Below are 21502 nucleotides of genomic sequence, written 5' to 3' on the forward strand. Positions count from 1 at the left end.
GAAGTTTTTTAAGTTCTTTAAGAATTTGATAATCTCTTAGAACAGTCTCAGTTCTGTCTTGGTCTGTGTACTTCTGTTTCTGGTCTCTGCTGATTCCTGATCTATATCTCATGCTGCATATATCTCTACTTGGTATAACTTTTGTATGTGCTTTTTAAAATAATTTTTATGTTTTCAAATCAGAATTGGAAAAATGGAAGGAAAAATGCAAAGATCTGGAAACCAAAAGCAATCAGAGTTTAAATAAAGAACTTGAGGATAACACAGATGTACTTAATACAAAGCTTAGTAAGCTTCAAGATGAGTTACAGGTATGGTTTTTACCTATGTATGTATATGTATCTATATGTTATATTTCTCATAAGAGAAGAGTTTAGTAAGTATTTTATAATTAATTTAGATATAGGTAAAGCGATACTGGGGAAATGTTAATAGATATAATTTTTCAGTACGCATTAAAATGAAATGGGGAAGAAATTCCCAAAGTACAAATTACTAAGCGCCAATGAAAATGCAGTGGGCCTTCAGTTTTGCACTTTACACATTTAATTCTAAAATTGCCACTTTTTATGTCTTTATATCTCTTTTGCTACTCCTTAAATTTCTAACTCATCAAATACTGTTGTGGAGAAGATGACTGTTAGGAAAATTATTTTGATTATTGTAAATTTAGTTATTAATTTGGTAAAGAATAGAATTGTATATCTGAATACTGGAATACATTTGAAACCATACTGCTACATAGAAGATATTCTGTTTTGTGTTTGTATTTGCCCCCATGTTCAGCTTTCACATACTATGTATGTGAAAGGCAACAGCATATGGAGGAAATAGCTTTTTAATGGGATTTAACGAATACTATGTAAAGTTTTGTACATTTTATTAGAAGTTGTATTCATAATTGTAGTTTTGAGATTGAAGAAAACATGATTTTGAAAAGTTGACTGCATCTAAATTATTCTCTTAAATTCAGGCTGTATATAATCAGATACTGAACAAAAAAAAAATCAGTTACTTTCTTTTGTAACTGTTAATTATGTACTTTGGAATTTACCCTCTCCATTGTCAAAACCCAAAAGCAACTGGAACAGAGTAAATACTCTATTAGTTATGAAAAAAAAAATACATTAACTACATTGAGAATGTTCACATTAAGGACATTGTATAACATGTAGTATGTTTTACATTGTTCTCAAATGATGTGATCACATATCTTAGATAATAAACTTTGTAATCCTGGAATGGACTTGCCATAATTTATCAAGTACAGTGGGTTTAGAAGTTTATAAAACAGTGGGATTTTTAATTATATAGTTTTTAATGTAGTAGTATTGTTTTTGTTAGAAATGAATTTTTATTTGAATTTTGAATGTATAAATTAGATGTTTTTGAACCTAAAGAATCCATGCAAGCCTCTTTGAACTTTACCTATGAACTGTATTCTCTGTCTAGCTGTTCCCAATGTTCCTTAAATTAATAAATGTTTGTCCTGTTGCACAAGTTACTCTTTATTTGGCATCCTGTGTACCCAGGAAAATTTTATTTTTGTAACCATGCAATTAGAAATAACCACCATAAGTTAATTTCTTTTTTTTAATCTGGCATTTAAGAAGGCTTGCTTCTCTGTAACTCTTTCAGAAATTTAAATTATTTCTTCTTAAGCTCACTGATGAAGGAAAGCCCTTAAATGGACTTTATAGCAAAATTAAGTTTATAGATGAAATACTGTTTAGAAAAGCAAACCAGCAGTGTTCTTTGCATAATCTGAAATAAACTCTAATCTTGTCACTTATTTAAGGAAAAACACTTAGTTTTAAGTTTTTGAAAAGTTGAAGTGAAAAATGATGGATTATATGGAATGTTAAAAGTACAAATTTATAAACTGCATTTTTAGCATGTGATAGTTAACTTGTGCTATTTATACATTTAGGAATCTGAACAGAAATATAAAGCTGATAGAAAAAAATGGTTAGAAGAAAAAATGATGCTTATCACTCAAGCAAAAGAGTCCGAGAATTTACGGAACAGAGAAATGAAAAAATATGCTGAAGACAGAGAGCATTGTTTGAAGCAACAAAATGAAATGGTTGGTAAAATTTATACTTTATCTTCAGTGTATTTCACCTGCTTTGTTTAGTTTGTTAAATTTTCCCCTGAGATCCTTAGGTTCTTATCAGTGTCTGTATGGTTGCCTGTTTTTCTTTTTATTTTTTTTAACGGCAGTTTGTCTATTTGTAAGATGACTTTTCTATCCCAATTTATCTTGAAGTTCATTTAATGTTCTTATTTAAACTTTTCAGTCCATTTAGCAAGTTGGGAAAATAACTGATTACATCTCAGTATCTAGATTTAGAACTTAAAAATCTCTTCCTTTTGACCACAGGGTTATCCCTACTAGATTGTAAAAATTTGCATTTTGAACTTTAGATTCTACTAACATGGTGTTATATTTTACCTCGTAAGCTGATTTTATCAGGACTTTTTTTTTTTAAGTCAACTAAGTATTTCTTAGAAGACCATACATAGAATAACTTCTAGTTTTACATTGACTAGCTATGGTTCTTAAGCGATTCTATCTTAGCGTGTTTTTTTCCTCCTATTTAAATCAACATCTTAGTCTGTTTGGCACCCAGTATTGCTAATCAGAAAAAAGAAGTTAAAAGTCATCACTGATCCTAGGAAAGCTATTACCTAATAGATTAACATTATTTTTAAATGAAAAATTAGTTCTCTGTTTACAGTAATAGTAACTTAGCAGTGTCACATTGTCATCTGTTGGCATTTCCAAATTTGTTTATAACAGAATGTTACTAGTATCAGCTACACTTTCCTGTGCAAACAGGAATGTTAACTTTCAATATGTTAAGGATGATTTTCCCACTGATTTTTAAAAATATTGTTATCTTGTTATTTTGAAGTAATTTTATTTCCAATAAAGTTGCCAAACTAGTACAGAGAGTTTCTATATACTAATCACCCAACTTCTGATGTTAGATCTTACATAACAACAATACAATGATTAACATCAAGAAAAAATATTACTGTAGTACTGTTAGCTAAATTACAGACCTTATTAGAATTTCACCAATTTTCCCACTGTCTTTTTTTCTGGATCTAGGATCTAATCTAGTATACTACCATTTCATTTAGTTGTCATGTTCCCTTAGAGACTTGACTCTCTTTGTTACATGACAAATTATGTGAGACTAATACTTGTCATTACTACAGCACCGAGATGGCAGTATATTTCATTTCATGTGCCAGTTGCACATGATTGCAGGTACCTTCAGGAAGTGTTGGGCTGAGCAGGATCGTGATGCTGCATCTGTCTTAACAGGAGAGGTTGCTGCTGGTTCTGTTTCTGTCCCACAGCCCACATCCACCCTTCCTGGACAGTAGTAGGAGGCAAGAAGTGAAACCAAAGCTGTTGGCTGTCATAGTTACTCCAGCTCTAAACCAGGAATGGGCCTATTTTTTTTTCCTAGTCAGTGGTCCCTGTGGCAGCTATGCCTGCAAGTAAACCTACTTTGAGTTTTTAATCTAGCTAGCTTTCTCCTTTCTCCCATATGTTTCTTTACAGTCATACCTAAGATATATGTTAATGCCATATTTAAGAAATAAATTGATGTTTAAAGCTTTTTAAATTATAACCTATAACACAGTAAACAAAGCAAACATGTAGTTCAGTGAATTACTGTAAAGTCAAGCACCCACTTAACTGTCAGTTTAAGAAATAGAACAGTATCGGTATCTAGAGACCCCCTCTTCTCAATGGTAATAACTATTCTGTTTTTTAATGTTAAACTTTAATTTTGTGCATTTTTGAATTTTAAATAAATGAAAATTTTTAGAATGCATTTCTTTGTGCCTGGCTTCCTTCACGTGGTATTATGTTTGTGAGAATCATCTGTGCTGTTGTATGTAGCTGGAGTAAGTTTGTTTTCACTGCTGAGTATTTCAGTGATAAGTATACCACAGTCTGTTCAGTTTAAAGGTGAAGACATGTAGATTTTTTTTCTATTTGGGGCTGTTATGAGTAAATTCTTGTAGAAACATTTTTATACATTTCCCTTAGTGCCCATGGGCATGCTTTTCTGTTGCACAGCCAAGAATAAAATTGCTAGTTGACAAAGATATACATATTTGGAACTGTGGTAGAATGCCAAACTGATTTTCAAAATAGTTGTACTCATTTATATAACTCATTCAGTTAGTACTGATGGATGCTTTGTTTACTGGCTCTGCCTATGTAAGTCCCCTTGCTTATTTACTGTTGAACTGTCTATCTTTTTTCTTGCTGATTTATAGGACGAGTTCCTTATACTTTCTGGATAGCAGCCCTTTTTCCTCTAATGTGTTGCAGTTACCCTTTTTCAATCGCTAGTTTACCTTTTCACTCTCTTGTTGCCTTTTTATGAACAGAAATTCTTAAACTTATTTTAATTCATTTTCCCAGTCTTTTCCTTTATGGACCTCAAGGACATGAAGATGTTCTGTTATTCCCCAAAGGTTTGGGGTTTTTGCCTTTCATATTTAGACCCTAGAATTGATTTTTGTGGTGGAGTGAGATGGGGTAAAGGCTGCTGCTGCTGCTGCTGCTGCTGCTGTTCTAAATGTGGATTCCCAGTCGGCTTGGTAGTGCTTTCGGAAAAAACTGTTTCTTTCCCATTGTTCTGCCACTTTTGTCATAAATCAGTTGTCCAAGGGTTTGTATGTGGTATGAGATTATGATTAAGGTTTTTTCTTTTTTTTCCGTTTGGCTACTCAGTTGTTCCATCACCCATTGTTAGAAAAACTGTCCTTTCCTCCTTTGAATTTCTTTGGTATTTTGTCAGTAGGCCATACATTTGTGGACCCTCTCCTCCATTCCTCTAATCTCTGTCTGTCCTTTAATCAATATGACACTGTCTTGATAATTATTATAGAAGGCTTGAAATGACATAGTGTGATTGCTCCTACTTGTTCTTCATTTTCAGAATAATTTTGACTATCCTTTATCATTTGCGTTTTCATATAACTTTTAGTCAGCTTTTTCATTTCTGTGCACGTGCACACACTCACGTGCATGTATAAGCCTGCCTAGATTTTGACTGAAATTGCTTTGATTCTATGGATCTGTGAGGAGAACTGACATCTTTACAATATTGAATCTTTTGATCCTTAACACAGATTCTCTCCCCATTTATTTAAGTGTTCTTTAATTTCTTTCAGTAATGTTTTGTAGTTTGTCATGTTTAGGTCTTGCACTGACTTTCTTTAATTTACCACTGCTTCATGATTTTTGAAACCAGTGAAAATGGTATTTTAAATTTTCATTTCTCTATTGTTTGTTGCTATTAGTGGTTTTTTTAAATTTGCTTTTCTGTAATTTAACCCTCTTATTTCCCAAATATTGGGGGAGATGCTAGAATTAGTCTAAAGACTATAATTTTTTATTGAAAGAAGTACTCAATAAGCTGTTTTTTGGAATGAGGTGGGATAGGATAAATATGAATTTGGACATTTAAGATATATGAAGGTATTATGTATTTTGTTTTACCAGTAAATGCTTCATCTAGACCTGATTACATAATTTGTTATGTATCAAGTTCACAGTTGTATTTGTTGTGTTACTTATAATAAAAATTGCAACAAATTCTTAGATTCATAATGTTTCAAGGTTTACTTTAACATTTTCTCTATTTTCCGTTCAGGAAATACTTAAAGCACAGTTGGCTGAGAAGGATGGTAACCTCCAGCAGTGGCGGGAAGAACGGGACCAGCTGGTTGCAGCTTTAGAAATACAGCTGAAAGCCCTGATCTCCAGCAACACGCAGAAGGACGCTGAGATTGAACAACTGAGAAAGGTCACACCAGAGGCTTCTGAAACAGTCAGTAGAATCTTGTTCTTTCTATGCCTTTTTTAATTAAGCATAGGAATTTTTCAAAATTATTTAATTAACTTTTTGGGGTTTTTTTTTTTGAGGTATAGTTTACAATGTTGTGTCAGTTTCTGATGTCTAGCACAATTCTTCAGTCATAGTTTTTTGGGGTTTTTTTTATGTCTAGTGTTTTTTCTTTTTTTAATAACATCACTTTATTTATTTATTTATTTATTTATTATTTATTTATTTATTTATTTATTTATTTATTTATTTTGGTTGGAGGAGATTCGGTTCATTTATTTTTTAAATGAAGGTACTAGGGACCTCGTGTATGCTATGCATGCACTCTACCACTGAGCTACACCCTCCCCCCTGAGTAACTCTTAAAGAATAAAAAAGTAAGTTTCAATAGATCAGTGGGGAATCAGAGTTTGAAAGATTATTTGGACATTTGTCATGAATTTTGAGTTTTCAGAGTTTATCATTATGATTGACTCATCAGTGACTCAAGAATAGCACTTTCTCCAATATTTTGGTCATCTCTCTCAGGTAGAGTAATTAGAAAATAAACAACTTATGATTTAGTCCCTAATCTACCTTTAAAATGTAGAAATGTGATTCAGCTTGAACTCTTGGTAATATTTAAATATTTGAGCCCATCCTGAATTTGCAGTAAAAATACAAATTATTTTTGGAAATAAGCACAGTGGTGAGGGAATGTGTCATTCAGGAGTTACTTTCGTAATATACTGGGGCTCAGACCCCTGGCTGAAGAAAGTATTTGCATTTCTCATACTTCGCAGATGAATTGAATCAGGGTACATCTGAAGCTAGTCTTTTCAGAGTAAATGATCTGCACTTAAAAATCTGCTGTTCTAAAGCCTTCAGACAGTAGGAAAATAAATGTGTATATGTGTTTATCTCTTACATCAAAAGACTTTATGATTCTGAGAGAAAGACTGTCTCCTTAAAAAGATATATTAGCATGTGGTATAAATTGCGCAGAATACAAAGTTAGAAAACCTAGGTATCAGCTGCTGTCATTGTGGTTTGGGGAGTTTTGGGGAAAATTACTTAACATTTCCAAACTTTAAAACAGAGATGATGATGTCTTCCTAATAAAATTGTGAGAATTAGTTGAGAGTGTTGTAAAACAGTGCAGTTCACAGTGGAAGTCAGTACATGCTAGTTGCTTTCCCCATTATGATTGTAATGGAATCTTTTTCATTTATCAGTAAGGGGTAGGTACATAAGAGGTGTATTTGACTTCTGATTTTGATGGTAGCAATAAGAAGGTCCACATTGGAATTTCTCAAGTTTAAAAATGTAATCCTATATTTCTTTACAGACTTGTTAAGTAAGGTTTAGGAATCGAACATACCCTATGACCGAGAAAGTAGAATGAAGAAAGTGCAGCAAGGAAAGATTTAGCTATCAGCGTGGTCTTTTCTGGTCTAACACTATAGTTGCATTCCTCAGGCACCTCTAGTTTTTCAAAATTGTGTTAACGTGATTGTTGGAGTCAAGGTCCAACTTAGGACAGACATTGGTCATGTCATTTGACATCTCTAGGTCTCTATTTCCTCCTCTGGGAAGTAGGACTAATGATTCTTGCCAAATCTAACTCAGAGTTGTAGTGAAAGTCAAGTGACAGAATGTAGGTAAAACACCTTGGAAGTTGAAAGTAATCTTCAAATTTCTCTTTACATCAGACTCAGAGGAGGCTGGAAAGTTGCCTAATCCTTCCTAAGTCTCTGAGGATGAAAGAGAGGAAGGAGGAGAGTTTGGTGGTCGTTGAAGAAGTCTTTAATTAATTCCACAGCTTAATGCACCCAAATCTTGATTTTGTATTCTTTAGATGAAGTGTTTTAATGTATTTTCAGTTACGATGGCTTGCTGCTTTAATATTTCCTTACTTTAGGGAAAACAAACCATGGATTTCCAGCCCAGACGTGTGAGTTCAGTGGATCCTGACAGGGTTGAAACTGAACCTCAGTCAACAGGGTTTGAAATTTCCAGGGATGAAGTAGAGGTGGGTATTGGATAACATAGCCCACTTTTTAACGCAGTGACCATTAATTTCTAAATAACACCTGCAAGTATAATTTAATCAGTTGTTGTAGGTACCTTGCTTTACAATTAGTTGTGTGTGCTCTTGGCTATGGGAAGGAAAACTAATGGCTTTTTAGGAGAGGTGAAATTCTTTTGGAGAAATTTGATCCCCAAATGATACTACTCTCAAAGTGATACTGATCTCAAACAGATCTTTTAATATATACAAATTTGGTGGTCAGAAATAGAAAATCCCACAAAAGATAAAATATGAATGACTATTTGGAGGTCATTATAAGAAGTCCTTTAATAAGCATTCTATTAAATAGTATTGTTTTGGAAATTTTATCCATTTAATAAGTGTCACCAAATCTCAATAACTCATAATGAGTTTCCTTAATTTGTAATGACTCACATTGGATAACATAGAGTTTCTCAGATTGCATACAAAATGGATAAAAACTCTATGTCACTTTTTGAAAATAGAATTACCATTTAAAAATTTACTTAAAAAACACATTTATTGGGCATGGTCAGTGTTGGGAATCTTGCTAGGCACCGAGGATGAAGACATAAATAAGAAATGATTGCCATTCTCAAGGAGTAAGGAATCTGATAAGACAGGTGTGTAAATGACTACCTCATTTGACCTTATGGACTAAGTGTTAGGAAGAGGGTGCTAAGAAGGAACACTGACTGAGGAGGATACGATGAATTTTGCCTGAGTGGCTGTGGACATGGATTAGAGAAGGTGACATTGTACTGGGTCTTAAAGGTGAATAGAAGTTTACCAAGCAGAGAATGGGAAAAGAAGGGCATTTTAATCTGGGGGAATAACACAAGTCATTCCTTACAGAGCTTCTTATAATCAAACCTCAAAAGAATCATGATGTCACTTGTACCCCATGCTGTTGGTCATGGACGTCATTAAGGCCAGCCCAGGTTCAAGAGAGGGGAATGAGACTCTGTCTCTCAGTGGCAAGAATAATAAGGAATTTGCAGCAAACTTTAGTTAACTGTAACTAGGGTGCTTATTAAAAATCTAGATGCTTTCATTGGAGTTATCTGATTTAGCAGGTTTGTAGTAGGGTCCAAGAATCTTCTAAACAGTTTCTCTAGGTAGTTCTTATGATCACACAGGTTTGGGAAATAATGGATCTCTAAGTTTCTCTCAATTTTAACATACCATGTAGAAACCTTGAGAAAAGTAGGTGATAACTCAATCTTTCTGTCCTTGCTGTGGTGAATTTGACCCAGAAAACTTTTCATCTTTCCCAATTCATTCTCTTTAATAGGTATTGAGAGAGGTAATTTTTGGCAATTTAGAAAATCATATTCTGCAAATAAGATTTGTTTTCCCTTTTAATTCAATTCTGTTGCAGGATGGATCTGTAGTCATTGACTCTTGTGAAGTGTCAACAGAAAATAATCAGACTTCACGATTTCCAAAACCCGAGTTAGAGATTCAGTTTACACCTTTACAACCAAACAAAATGTCAGTGAAACACCCGGGTTGTACCTCACCAGTGATGGTTAAGATTCCCAAGGCCCGGAAGAGGAAGAGTAATGAAATGGAGGAAGTAAGTACTGTTAACTATTAATAGAATTTAACAAGTAAACCTTATTCTTACTAAACTTAGTGATAATATATAGTTAAACTCTTGTTACATTGCTTTCCTGTTCATAAGCACTGCTATTAGAGACCAAAATCATAATTTACAGTATATTCAATACTCTTTAAGAATATTACTGTGGTGAATAGTCCTCAAACAGAAAACTTATGGATTTTAAAATACGTAGTTTATTCCTTATTTCAGTGAAGCTGTGATAGGTCAAAAGCTGGCAAATTTTATTAGAGAGCTGTTTCAATATACCAGTCCTGTTCAAACTTAGTCACTTTCCCTCCAATGAATGAGGAAAACAGTTGATAAAGAAATTAGAGAAACTGAAATGGCTAATTAACCTCCTTGAATATAATCTTTGTCTCTTAACTAAAATCTTAGGTTTCTATGGTCATAATAGGTTTAGGAAGAGATTCTTTTTCAGCCAGCCACTGTTAAAATTTGGGTCTCTGTTTAGTGGCAGGCTGAAAACCGTTTTAATTCTTCCTACTGCAGTTTTCTAATTACGGAGTTTCCAAACCTTCTACCATATCCTAGCCACGCAGGTTTGACAAGTCACATAAACTTTCTGATCCTCACTTTCCTCCTTTGGGAAATAAAGGGTTAGATATACTATGTTTAAAATGCTTTGCTTTTGCTCCACATGTGGTAGATACACAGTAAATGGCAGTATTTATTTTAAAAGAGACTGTTTTAAGTTTAAAACTAATTATAAACTCTCTAGCGCAATAACTTTCTCTCCAACTTGTTTTTTTCACTTCTTTAAAGAGTAGTATTTTTGCAAGCTGGTGGAAGAGCAGAAATAGTATTAACCATACTCCTGAGGCTCTCTGTCAGGTAATACATTTGCTAAATGAATACTAGTTAGCATATTTCCTGCTATACGTAGAACACCTTTAGAGATTGTTTTGGAGAGCCTTAGTTAATTTTTATTCTATCTTTATTTAATTTATAGTTAACTTTTATTCTGTATTTAATTTATGTTTAATATATTTTAGATACCATTAAGATACAATTGACCCTTGAACAACAGGAGGGTTAGGTACCAGCCACTGCATAGTGAAAATCTTGTGTACCTTACAGTTGGCCCTCTGTATGTGAGGTTTCTCATCCACGGATTCAACCAACTATGGATCGTGTAGTAACGTGGTATTTACTATTGAAAAAAATCAGTGCATATAAGTAAACTCACGCATTTCAAACCTATGTTGTTCAAGCGTCACCTGTACTAAGTAGTTTAATTTCATCATCATTTATGTTAACATGTTGGCTAACATCTGTGTTGACTTTTCCTTGATTCATTTTTTCCAAGAGAAAAAGAAAAATTTGCTGTGTACTCCGGGTTAAGACACAATTATTTTATTCATTTTACTGTTGGTATATACCCCCCATTTCAGAACAGATACACAGATTGTTGTACATATATCTTGTAGGAACTTAAAAGTTTTAACTGATTTTGCTAGCACTTTACTGTCGTAATAAACTGAGGAAAATAATTTACACATTGCTGTGTTCTACTCCCGTGAAGACTCCAAAGAGATCTTTATTGTCGCTACAAATATGGTGGAGTTACAATCTTTCTTCATTTGCTTCCTCTGATTCCCATCTGTCTGTCTTCCCCTTTTGGGAAATTTACTTCTTATGATCCTGATGACTTGACTTTGTAATTTGAATTTTGAGGTTCAGTCATGGTCTTCTCTCTGCTTCTTTTGACTTTCTTTTTCATTTTATGTTTATAATCTTTAGTACAACTAGGATTTGTTCATGTGTAATTCAGTTAATATACTACAAAAGACTTTGTCTTAAGTGAGATTATGTGTGGAAAAATAGAAGATGTCAATGGTATAATAAGGAAGACATCTTAACTTTCACATTTTACTTGTACTTATACCATAGATTTTTATTTGTTTTTGTTTTGTTTTGATTGAACCCAGGACCTCATACATGCTAAGCATGCGCTTTACCACTGAGCTGTCACCCTCCCTTTGTGCTGTATTTTAAAGATGGGGTTCAAAGATGTTACCCTTTTTACTATTTTTCATTTAGCCAATGTAATTTCATTATTATGCAGGTGAAAAGTTTATACCTTTAATCATTTTGCAGTAAAAACATGTATTAAATCAACATGCTATACACTTAAACTTACGTATGTTATATAACAATAATATTTCAGTGAAGATGGGAAAATATACCTTCAAGTCAAGGTCTCTCAACTTCAGCACGATTGACATTTTGGACCAGATACTTCTTTGTGTTGGAGACTATCCTGTACATTTTAGGGGGTTTTAGCAGTATTCCTGGCCTCTACTCACTGGTTGCCAATAAACCCTCCCTTATTCCCAGCAATGACAACCAAAAATATCTCCAGATATTGACAGTGTCCCCTGGTCAGGATTGCCCCCAATTAAGAACCATTTTCTTGTTTTTTGTTTATTTTTATTCCTTTTTTTTTCATAGTCTAGAAAGGGAAAAAATATTGTCAAGAAATTAATCAGAGCTGGAAATCATTATTTTTAGGACTTTGTGAAATTTGAAAATAAGAAGAATGCTACACCCAGAACTAATTTGAAGTCCCCTGTTTCTGAGCATGGAAATTCTTCTGTCAAAGAGGAAAAAAAGGTTTGTCTTTTAAATTTGTCCAAAACTGACCATTTTCATAAATTTATAAAGTAGAAAATGAAAATAAAGATGTCAAATTTGATTAGTAATTATCCAGTTATAACTAATTTATCTTCCATTTCCTGTTCATCAAATCCAGCTCAGAATATAACCTTCAGCATTTAGCCAGGAGCAGGTACCTCTAGATGTTCACTTCTGACTGTGCACTCTGCCTGTCACACTCATTTTGCCACTTTCTGGCCTTTTCATCCCTCTCATGTTTTTAATCCCAAGTTCCCTGCCTGAGAATTCATAACCTGTGTCTGGCTTCTTTAATTCAACTTTAATGTTTCCTTCTAACATTCCTCATCAGCAGTAACAGAAAATGTTTGTTTATTAGGTTTCCACACGTCCATCATCTAAGACAGTTTATTCTTTACGGAGTCAGGCGTCCACAATTAGTATAAACGTGCCCTCTAAGAAAAAAGAAGGAACGCTGCAGAAATTTGGAGACTTCTTACAACATTCTCCAACTATTCTTCAGTCAAAAGGTTTGTAGAATGTTAATTAAATGACCTTTAATGTTAGGTATATGGTACTTTCTAATATCTGACTGGTGTCTTAACTCAACAGTGACTGTTATATTTCAGATAGACGTTGTCCTATGTTAGGTACTGTGAAGGAAACGTGAAAGGATGATATGCCTTGGTGTTCACTATGTAGTGGAAGAGAAAGACCTGTATTTAAGTAATTGATCCAGAGCAGGCTGCTTAACGTAGTTATAGAGATGTAGGCAAAGAACTGTGGTAGTATTGGGGGGAAGAGAGCTGTTTTGTCTGGGGCTATGGGAAGATTTTATAGAAGAGATAGGATTTAACCTCGGAATTGAAATGTTGGAAGATTATACCCTCTAGAGATAATCACTTTTAATATTATGGTATATATTATTCTACCTTTTTTCCTCTGCATAGATAAATATTGCCTGTTTATATATATCAAAAACATATTTCTGTAAATACCTATTGGGTTTAATTGCTTAATGCTTTTTTCTTTATGATGTAAATATATTAATACCTGTATATTAATATATGCTAAGAGATATACTCCCTATACATATATATTTATGTACACATCAAGCAGAGGGAACAGTTAATACAAGCAGAGTATCAGGGAAGTGTAGGGGATGTGCAGGTGGCAATATGTGTCTGGCATGTAGAATGTGGCGAGGGTACTGGGGGGGAAGGGGCTTTTCATGAGATTACCTGAGTGGTAGCATACAATAAATTGGAGACTTGAGGTGGGGAGAATGAGGCAGGGGACAGGTGAACTGAGTCAAATTGGTTGTATAAAAATACTTTCTATAAAAACTTTACATAGAGCTTCCCAAACTTTCTAGGCTCACAGTGCCCTTAGTGTCTCAGTAATTTTTTCCATTGTGTCTGTGTACCCAAAGAAACACCTAATAGTTCGATCCTTTAGTATTTAAGGCCGAACCAACCACTGAAAATTCAACTTCTGAAAATTCAGGTTGCCAAAATACGGCATCTTCAAAAGGAAGGTAATGTGATATCTTTTTGAAACCGTGAACTACCCTAAGCTATTGAGTGTCACTGTTTACCTCAAAAGTTTAAAATACTCCGAGGCACTCTTGTGAGTTTGCTGCAGCAGTCTTGGTGCACAGTTCGGAAACTTCAGACTTATCAGGCCCATTTGTCTATATTTTTCAAAAAATACCTGTATTTTTTGTATAAGTTTAGAAATAGTTTGTATAAGCATAGAAAATATCTGGAGAGATAAACGGTAAGCTGTTAAATGTCTGAATTTGGAGAAGTGGGACTTGTTGTTTTAGGTTCTTGTGTATTTTATTTAAATTATATTGACCATCACTTATATATAAAAAGGAAATATATTTTCAAGGAAAGGAGGGTACCCACGTGGTAATGACTCTGTTACTTGGTTGTCTCAGCTCCTTAACAATTTCCCTACCCATATACATGGTGTGGATTTTTTGTTTGTTGAACATTTTTCTAGGAATGTAAGGTATCTCTATTTTGGATTGTAACTACCATACATGTCTGTTGTTCACTTGGAGATACAGGGAAAAAAGAAGAAAAGAGATTAGTTCTTAAAATTCTGCTGCTCTGTTAACTACCATTAATCCATTACTCAATGTCTCTGGTCTCCCAGCTTATCCCCTTTGCCTGTCTCCTGGTCAGTACTTGGCGGCCAGAGTGATCTTTTCACAGTGCAGTTGGATTATTTAAACTATAGTTTTTTTGTTTTCCTGTTATCTTTTCCAGTAGAATATAAGCTCTACAAGTGCAAAATGTCTGTCTGGTTTACATCCTTAGCTCTCAGTATAGCGGCTGGCACAGAGCAGTGAAGAGTTTGGAGGCTCCAGGCCAAAATCCTATGTGTGATTTGATTCAGACTGACCACAGGCAATTACAAAGACTACCTATTAGGCCTCATGGGGGAAAGCTGCCCTTCCCCTGTCAGACTTGGTACACAGCCAGTGCATTGCAGTCTCTGCAGCGAGTTAGTCAGGGACTCGAGTCTCCTGCAGGCCATGCTCTTATACACATCTGCATTCCTAGCCTAGGAGCCTTTGTCTGGATGCTCTTCACAGGGAACCTTCAGTAGAGAACTTCCTCAGGTGCCTCTGCTGAAGACCTTCTCTATGATGCGGAAGCAGGGGATCCTTGAAAACACTCCTTTCCAGTCTGACTACCTTTCCATTCCTAGCCCTTCTCCCTTGTCTCCAGCCCCAAGGTCCATAAACCTGCAAGTGCAAGGACCTTTTGTTAGGGCTCACCCCGCAGTGAGATGACCCCCACTTCTGTGCTGACCCACCTGACCTAGACCATGCACTATTCTATGGGGGAGTATGGAAGTGGGGTGGGGTTGGTGCTTTCTCAGGATCAGCTTCTTTCCTATTCTATTGCAGTAAGTGGTTAGAGTCTTGACTGCTAACTTTCATTTTGACTTGTTGTCTTAATTAGCTACTCTGACATCTGGCAGCTCAGCTCTCAGGCTCAGCTCAGCCCTTGACAAGTATACCATCAATTCAGCATATTTCCTTAAATGTGGTTTCTTTTTTTTTTTTTTTTTTTTTTAAATACAGTTGATGTCATATGTGTATGGATTTCTATTCAGGAGTTTTCCCAAATGGAAATATGTTGTGTGTTAAAATCAATATGTGTCTGTTAAAAAAAATAAAACAGATGTACAAAGTAAGAAATTTAAAAATTTCTATTCTACTTCCCAGAAGTAATCAACTGTTAACAGTTTACTATGTGTGTGTGTGTGTTTGTGTGCGGGCATGTGTGTTAACTAAAAGTAAAGGGCTCACAATTACACGTTACTTTCACTTGATATTCGTTGTGGACATCTTTACATGTGAGTACTGAACTAGTTCTACTCCCTTATTATTTTTAATGCTGCGTGGTCCACCATATGTGTGTCCTGCTCTTTTCCTTAATGTAGCATAAACCTCTTGCAAGTTATTAAAGACACCTGAGTTTTTACTCTTGTACTGTAACTTACCATACCTTTTCACTATGTTGAACATTACTGAAATGATGTTTTATTTATTTGTCTTTTTGTTTTTACTGCTGATCACTATTTCATGTGTTTATTAGGCATTTAATTTTTTTCTTCGTGATTTTTCTGTTAATGTCCTTTCACCATTTATAAATTGCCGTGCTTTTCTTTTTAATACGGTATGTTCTTTCCTTATTAAGGATTTAGAACCTTTGCAGTTAGATTTTTTTTCCAAAATTTAACTAATGTATTTTTTTCATAGCAAAGAAAATAATTGAAACAATGAGCTCTTCAAAGCCCTCAAATGTAGAAGTAAGTAAAGAAAATGTGTCTCGACCAAAACGGGCCAAACGGAAATTATACACAAATGAAATTTCATCTCCTATTGATATATCTGGCCAAGTGGTGAGCTACCATTTCAGTTTTCTTAAAAGTAAAACTCTTCATGTTCTTTTTAGTTCTGAATTATTCATAACTTTGTAAATTTTATAATGGTTTGAATTTTCATTCTGTTCATCAAATTTCTTAAAACATGCTTTAAATGTTACACTTTTGGTATTGGATGTGTTAAATTTGTAGTAATTGGATATAAATGCTGCATTAATGTATACAGGTATCATGTATTTACATTTATAAACTCATCAGGAATTTTAATTCCATCAGTAAAATTATCATTATTTAATAATTCATTTGCTTCTAACATATGTTTTTCTTATTATCTTTATCACAAGATCTGGGCCTAAAGTCTGCCTGGTAAAGGTGTAGAATTGACATTCAGTCGTTTCCTCCCACCTTTTCTTTAAGGCTTCTAGATTCTCTTAAGAAAAGACTGTAGTTTGTCATCCTGGCTCTATGACTCATTCTCCTTACTCAGAACAGGCTGTGCTATTACAGAGAAAGTTCTAATTTTCTATCATGCTTGCATTTGCCTAGTGGATGAAAGTGAAGATAGAAAAGTAATTAAAGGAAAAGCCTTCAATAGGAGGTGGCCAAGAAAAATCAGGGGAGAGACGTTTTGCAACAGTAACTATCAGATGTAAGACACTTAAAGCGAGTGGTTAAGATTAGGGTCAATTAGGACATGCTTTCAGAAGTACTGTTTTCTTGGTCACTTTTCTCCATCTGTCTGATAAGTACATAATTTTCTCCCCTGGCTGAAATTATTTCTTTTCTTAGTTGCAAAATAATGCTCTTTCTACTTTCTAAGTTATGTACTTGTTACTGCAAAAGATCATTTCTTAAAAGTTATTTGAGGCATTTACCTCCAAAATTTTAGTAATTATTTCAAATTTGAATTCAATACAAAGTGTGAATTATTTTAATTCTATAATTCAGTAGTGTTGAAAGACTCTTATAGAATCTGTCACTCTAGGCATGATTTATTGTACAAGATAGTATACCTGCAGTCCAGGAGGACAAAAAAATACTGTAATGTACTAATTATTTCAGTTATTAATAACATGAACATATCTATTAATTATAAATAAGCTTTTATTTTTATTTATAAAAAATTATGAAATTGTTAATTTCAGATTTTGATGGACCATAAAGTGAAGGAAAGCGATCATCAGATTCTCAAACGACGACTTCGAACTAAAACAGCCAAATAAATCACTTATGGAGAATGTTTAAATATAAATTTTATATTCATAATCATTGTAACCTGCATCCTGACTTTTTAAAGATAATTGTATATACTATGATGCATCAAATCCCTTTGTATATACATTGCTATTTTATAATAGTATAATTTTAATTCAATAAAGAAAATAAGTCAACAATAAATTTACTTGTCTATTTTCTAAGATTTTTTAATACTAGCTTTTCAAACTGTATATATTTTCCTATCATCTCAAGCGTAGAACCAGTGAGGATCTTAGGAAAGATGCTGTTATTTTTGTTTTTCTGTACATGGATGTCATAGGTTAGATATTTAGTTTACTTATATTTAACAGTGTTTTAGGGATTGCTTTTATTGTAAGTACCTGTTAGGAAATTTGGATGATTTTACTTATCTGTTTGGAGTATAGCTAAGATTCAGGGAGTAAATGTGTATAGGTCTCCTAGTTGCTAAAATATGTACACACATAATTTAAGACCTCAGGTCTTTAATTAGAATGTCTTTTATTCTTAAATAATTGAATAGAGTTGGCTTTCTGATTTTGCAGGACACAATCAGAGGCATAAAGTTAGCAAAGAAGAGGAGTTATCTAAAGGCCAAAAAATAATACTGATAACCAGAAAAGAGAATTTTAGACCCACAGAGACCTTAGAAAACTGAGACCCATAAAGCTTACTTTCTCAAGATCACAGCGCTAGGGTATAATAAGCTTTGGTTTAAAAAAACACCGACAAGAAGCAAAAAAAAAAAAAAAAAAGCAGAGGCATCAAGAATTATTGCCAACTGGGGCTTTTTAAGAGCACACATTTATACATCTAAAGCCTTTAAGATTTCCTTGGATTTTAGCATTTATTATAATCATGACCCTGAGTCAGGAATATTATCTTTGGTGGCTTGTTTAGAAAACACTTATACCATATTTAGGGACAATTTTCATCAAAATAGTTAATTTAAAGTTAACCTCTTTAAGCACAAAAATATTTTTATGATGCTACATGATTTCATTGTGCTAAAAATATATACAAAATTGGTCCTCATTATTCACAGATTCCATATTTGCAAATATACTTATTTGTTAAAATTTGTTATCCAAAATCAGTACCTAGGCACTTTTGTAGTCATTTTTAGACCTGCACAGAGTGGCAAAAAATTTGAGTCACTCAACATATATGTTCCCAGCTAAGGTTGAACAAGGTGACGCTGATTTCTTGTTTCAGCTCTCATACTGTAAACAAGTGTCCACTTCCCAGAATGTAGTCTGAAATCAAGCCTCAACCATATTCACAAAGGAGAGAGAGTTTGTCAAATTACAAGGGCTTGAGAAATACCTTGGGCTTTTTACACATTTGTATTAACAAAGCGTAAAACCAAGTCTGTGTAAATTGAAAGTAATCAGTCAGTAAAAATGCCTACTGGAACAAAAATCAACATTCTTAAGAGAAAAATATAATACAGATTCTCTACAATGTATCTTTTATAAACATGATACATAGTCGAAAATTACTATGTATGGAAAGAAACAGGAAAATGAATCCTATGTAAAGAAAAAAAGCAGTCAAGAAAAACTTTGACATGGGCCAAATGTCAAATTTTGCAAAACTTTAAAGGAACTGTTGGTGCGCATGTTGAAGATTTAAAGGCAATGCCATCTTAATGAATAAAGACAGGGAATCTCAGCAGAGAGATGGAAAGTATAAAGAAATCAGGTGAAATTGTTACAACAGAAAAAAAAATAACTGAAGTAAAAAAGCCTGGCTGGATTTAACAGCAGATTAGAGATGTCAGAAGAAAGTGTCAGTGAACTTGATTCAGTTTGAGGAAAAGAAAGGAGATCAAGGAAGAACAGAGCCTGAGGGTCCTATGGAACAATATCAAGTGGATTAACCCAGTGTAACTGGAGATCCAGAGGGAATAAAGAGTAAAAATAGAGCAGAAAAATATATTTGAAGAAATAATGACCAAACATTTTTACAAGTTTTATGAGGAAACATTGACTTTTAAACTCCAATTAAGATAAATCGAAAGAAAAGTGCACGTGGGAAGATCATAGTCAAACTACTAAAAATCAGCAATAAAGAGTACATTTTGATAGAAAATCAACAAAATCTCGAGAAATAATAACATGTTGCATATAAACCGCTGACCTGGAGATAATATTTTGGTACACACAGACAAGGACTTACATATAAAAATATATACGTAAAGCTACAAGTAGAGGGGAAACTACAGCGAGAAGGAAGACCATGACTGCCTTGCCTGGGGTCAGGAGATGGGATCAGAGGACATGAGGAAACGTCTTGGGGAAATGGCTATTTTCTATACCTTGATTGTTTTGTATTCTGTATGCAATTACTAAAAATAAAATTGTCTACTTGAAATAAATAAATTTTATTGTATGAAATTTTACCTCAACAAAAAGCTGGGAAAAAGGATTTAAAAAAAAAACTGTAATGAGATATCATTCCAGGGAGACTAGAATAGCTAAAATTAGAAAGACTGACAGTACCAAGTGAAAGATTCTGGCTTCTAGCACATATACTTAAAAGAGTTTTTTGTTTTTTGTTTTTTGTTTTCCCCTGTAGAGTTACCACATTTGTTCTTTATTGTGGCAAGAGATCATATTTTGGAAAATGTTTTGGGGGCATCTTCTGACAACTGTAAGGTATGGTGAGTTAAAAATAATAGAATTATAACTGAAGAATTTTATTAAAGTTCACTTTAGAATACAGCTGTTAATAATTCCACTTGATGAAATGATTGATAGATTTGGGGGACAGTTTGAAAATTGTAAATGGTATTCAAAATGGAATATAAGATAAATGTAAGTTGAATTAATTCTACATGCCTAAGGAGAGACCATTTTAGGAATCTATTGCAAACTCTTTTGGTAAAGAAAATCAATTTTAATACTTAGAGTAATCACTTTCTAATATATGTGTTTTACAAGTTTAAAATTTTATTTTTTCTTGCATAAGATTAAACCTGATTTGTGATTACAAGTCACTTTAGCAAATGCTTATCAAAAGTTAATTATGATAAATAACTACTAAAAACATAAGAGAAGAAAGCCAAACATTGTTTATCTAAAAATAGGAAAAGGATATATACTGCTAAGTTCTCTTTTTGATTATAATTTTTTGATCTTCAGTAGCATTTAAGAGAATTTAAGATTTTATGTTAAAGTCAGGGAAACAACTTCAAAGAAATTTAGGAAACTATTATTGGTAGGCATGTTTAATAAGCCTGTTATTTTTGGTCCCTTTGGCTTTCAGAGATTTATTCATCACTTCATCCAATTATACCCAGGTTTTGCAAAGTCATAGTCCAAATATACTGAATGTTCTCACTGATCTGAGTCTTGAATCTCAGCCAGAGGAAGAACCTATGAACTTGATGTTCTGGTTACTCTAATCCACCATGTCAAATTGTGCTTCACCTCCCAGCTGCCCGGGGTCCCTAATCTTGATCTTCCTCACTTCTTTGGAGCAAGATAAAAGTACTTCAGCTATTTGATCTCTGCCTACAACCATCACTGCCGCTGTAATTGCTGATTGCAGTTTGATCAACTTTCCTTCCCTTCCATACTTTTTGTAAAGCATAGAGGCTGTTAGTGTATCTGCTTTAGCCAAATCCCAAAGAGTGACCAGACTGGGTACTAGACTGGAATTTTATTGGCTAATTTGATTCTTTAAAGCCTTTTATTTGTTGTAGGTGACTAGCACCTTTGGACCAGTATCTGAACTCTGTCTCAGAGTCACACACACAATCAGATCCTTAGTTTCCCAAAATAAGGGACTGATTAAGGAAATTTAGGCTTTGTTTAGACCTGTTTCATAGCCAAGTAGGCTAAATTTTCATAAATGGGAGCCTTTATTGTGGCTTTCTAAACATAAGGCTTCAGCTAGCAAAGCCTAGTCTGATTAATAGTACACACAATAAAAATGATTTTTTAAACATTTTTTATAGAAAAATGATTTTTCAGCCCTAATTAGCTAAAAGTTTGGTCAGTTTGGTCTTTGATTCTAAAACTCATTTTTTATTTTCTCTGGTTATATCTTCCACGTGCATCAAGAACATGAATGTATGTAAAATAGCAAATGGGCCTCATGGTACGGACTTGGCATGACTAGGTTCTATATACCATCCAAATTCAGATATGGAATTTTTGTGCAATTTGTGTACCAATTCATCAATGTGATGAC

General features: G+C 33.8%; 1 protein-coding gene across 3 annotated transcripts in view; it reads left to right on the forward strand.

The window, feature by feature from the left end:
* The window catches only part of KIF20B (kinesin family member 20B), a 67604-nt gene extending 50145 nt beyond the window's left edge, over nt 1-17459 (forward strand). Inside the window, exons 25-33 of one of the 3 annotated variants that reach the window (XM_031461373.2) lie at nt 184-311; nt 1931-2086; nt 5694-5870; nt 7786-7896; nt 9299-9496; nt 12056-12157; nt 12537-12687; nt 15942-16084; nt 17212-17459. In XM_031461373.2, the coding sequence (XP_031317233.1) occupies nt 184-311; nt 1931-2086; nt 5694-5870; nt 7786-7896; nt 9299-9496; nt 12056-12157; nt 12537-12687; nt 15942-16084; nt 17212-17289 (1244 nt within the window). In that variant the 3' untranslated portion in view covers nt 17290-17459. The remainder of the gene's footprint in view (nt 1-183; nt 312-1930; nt 2087-5693; nt 5871-7785; nt 7897-9298; nt 9497-12055; nt 12158-12536; nt 12688-15941; nt 16085-17211) is intronic. The other 2 variants (XM_010996290.3, XM_064488203.1) reach the window with 2 other exon arrangements.
* The last annotated feature ends 4043 nt before the right edge of the window (nt 17460-21502 follow it).

Source organism: Camelus dromedarius, chromosome 8 (assembly GCF_036321535.1).
Source record: "Camelus dromedarius isolate mCamDro1 chromosome 8, mCamDro1.pat, whole genome shotgun sequence".
Taxonomy (NCBI): domain Eukaryota; kingdom Metazoa; phylum Chordata; class Mammalia; order Artiodactyla; family Camelidae; genus Camelus; species Camelus dromedarius.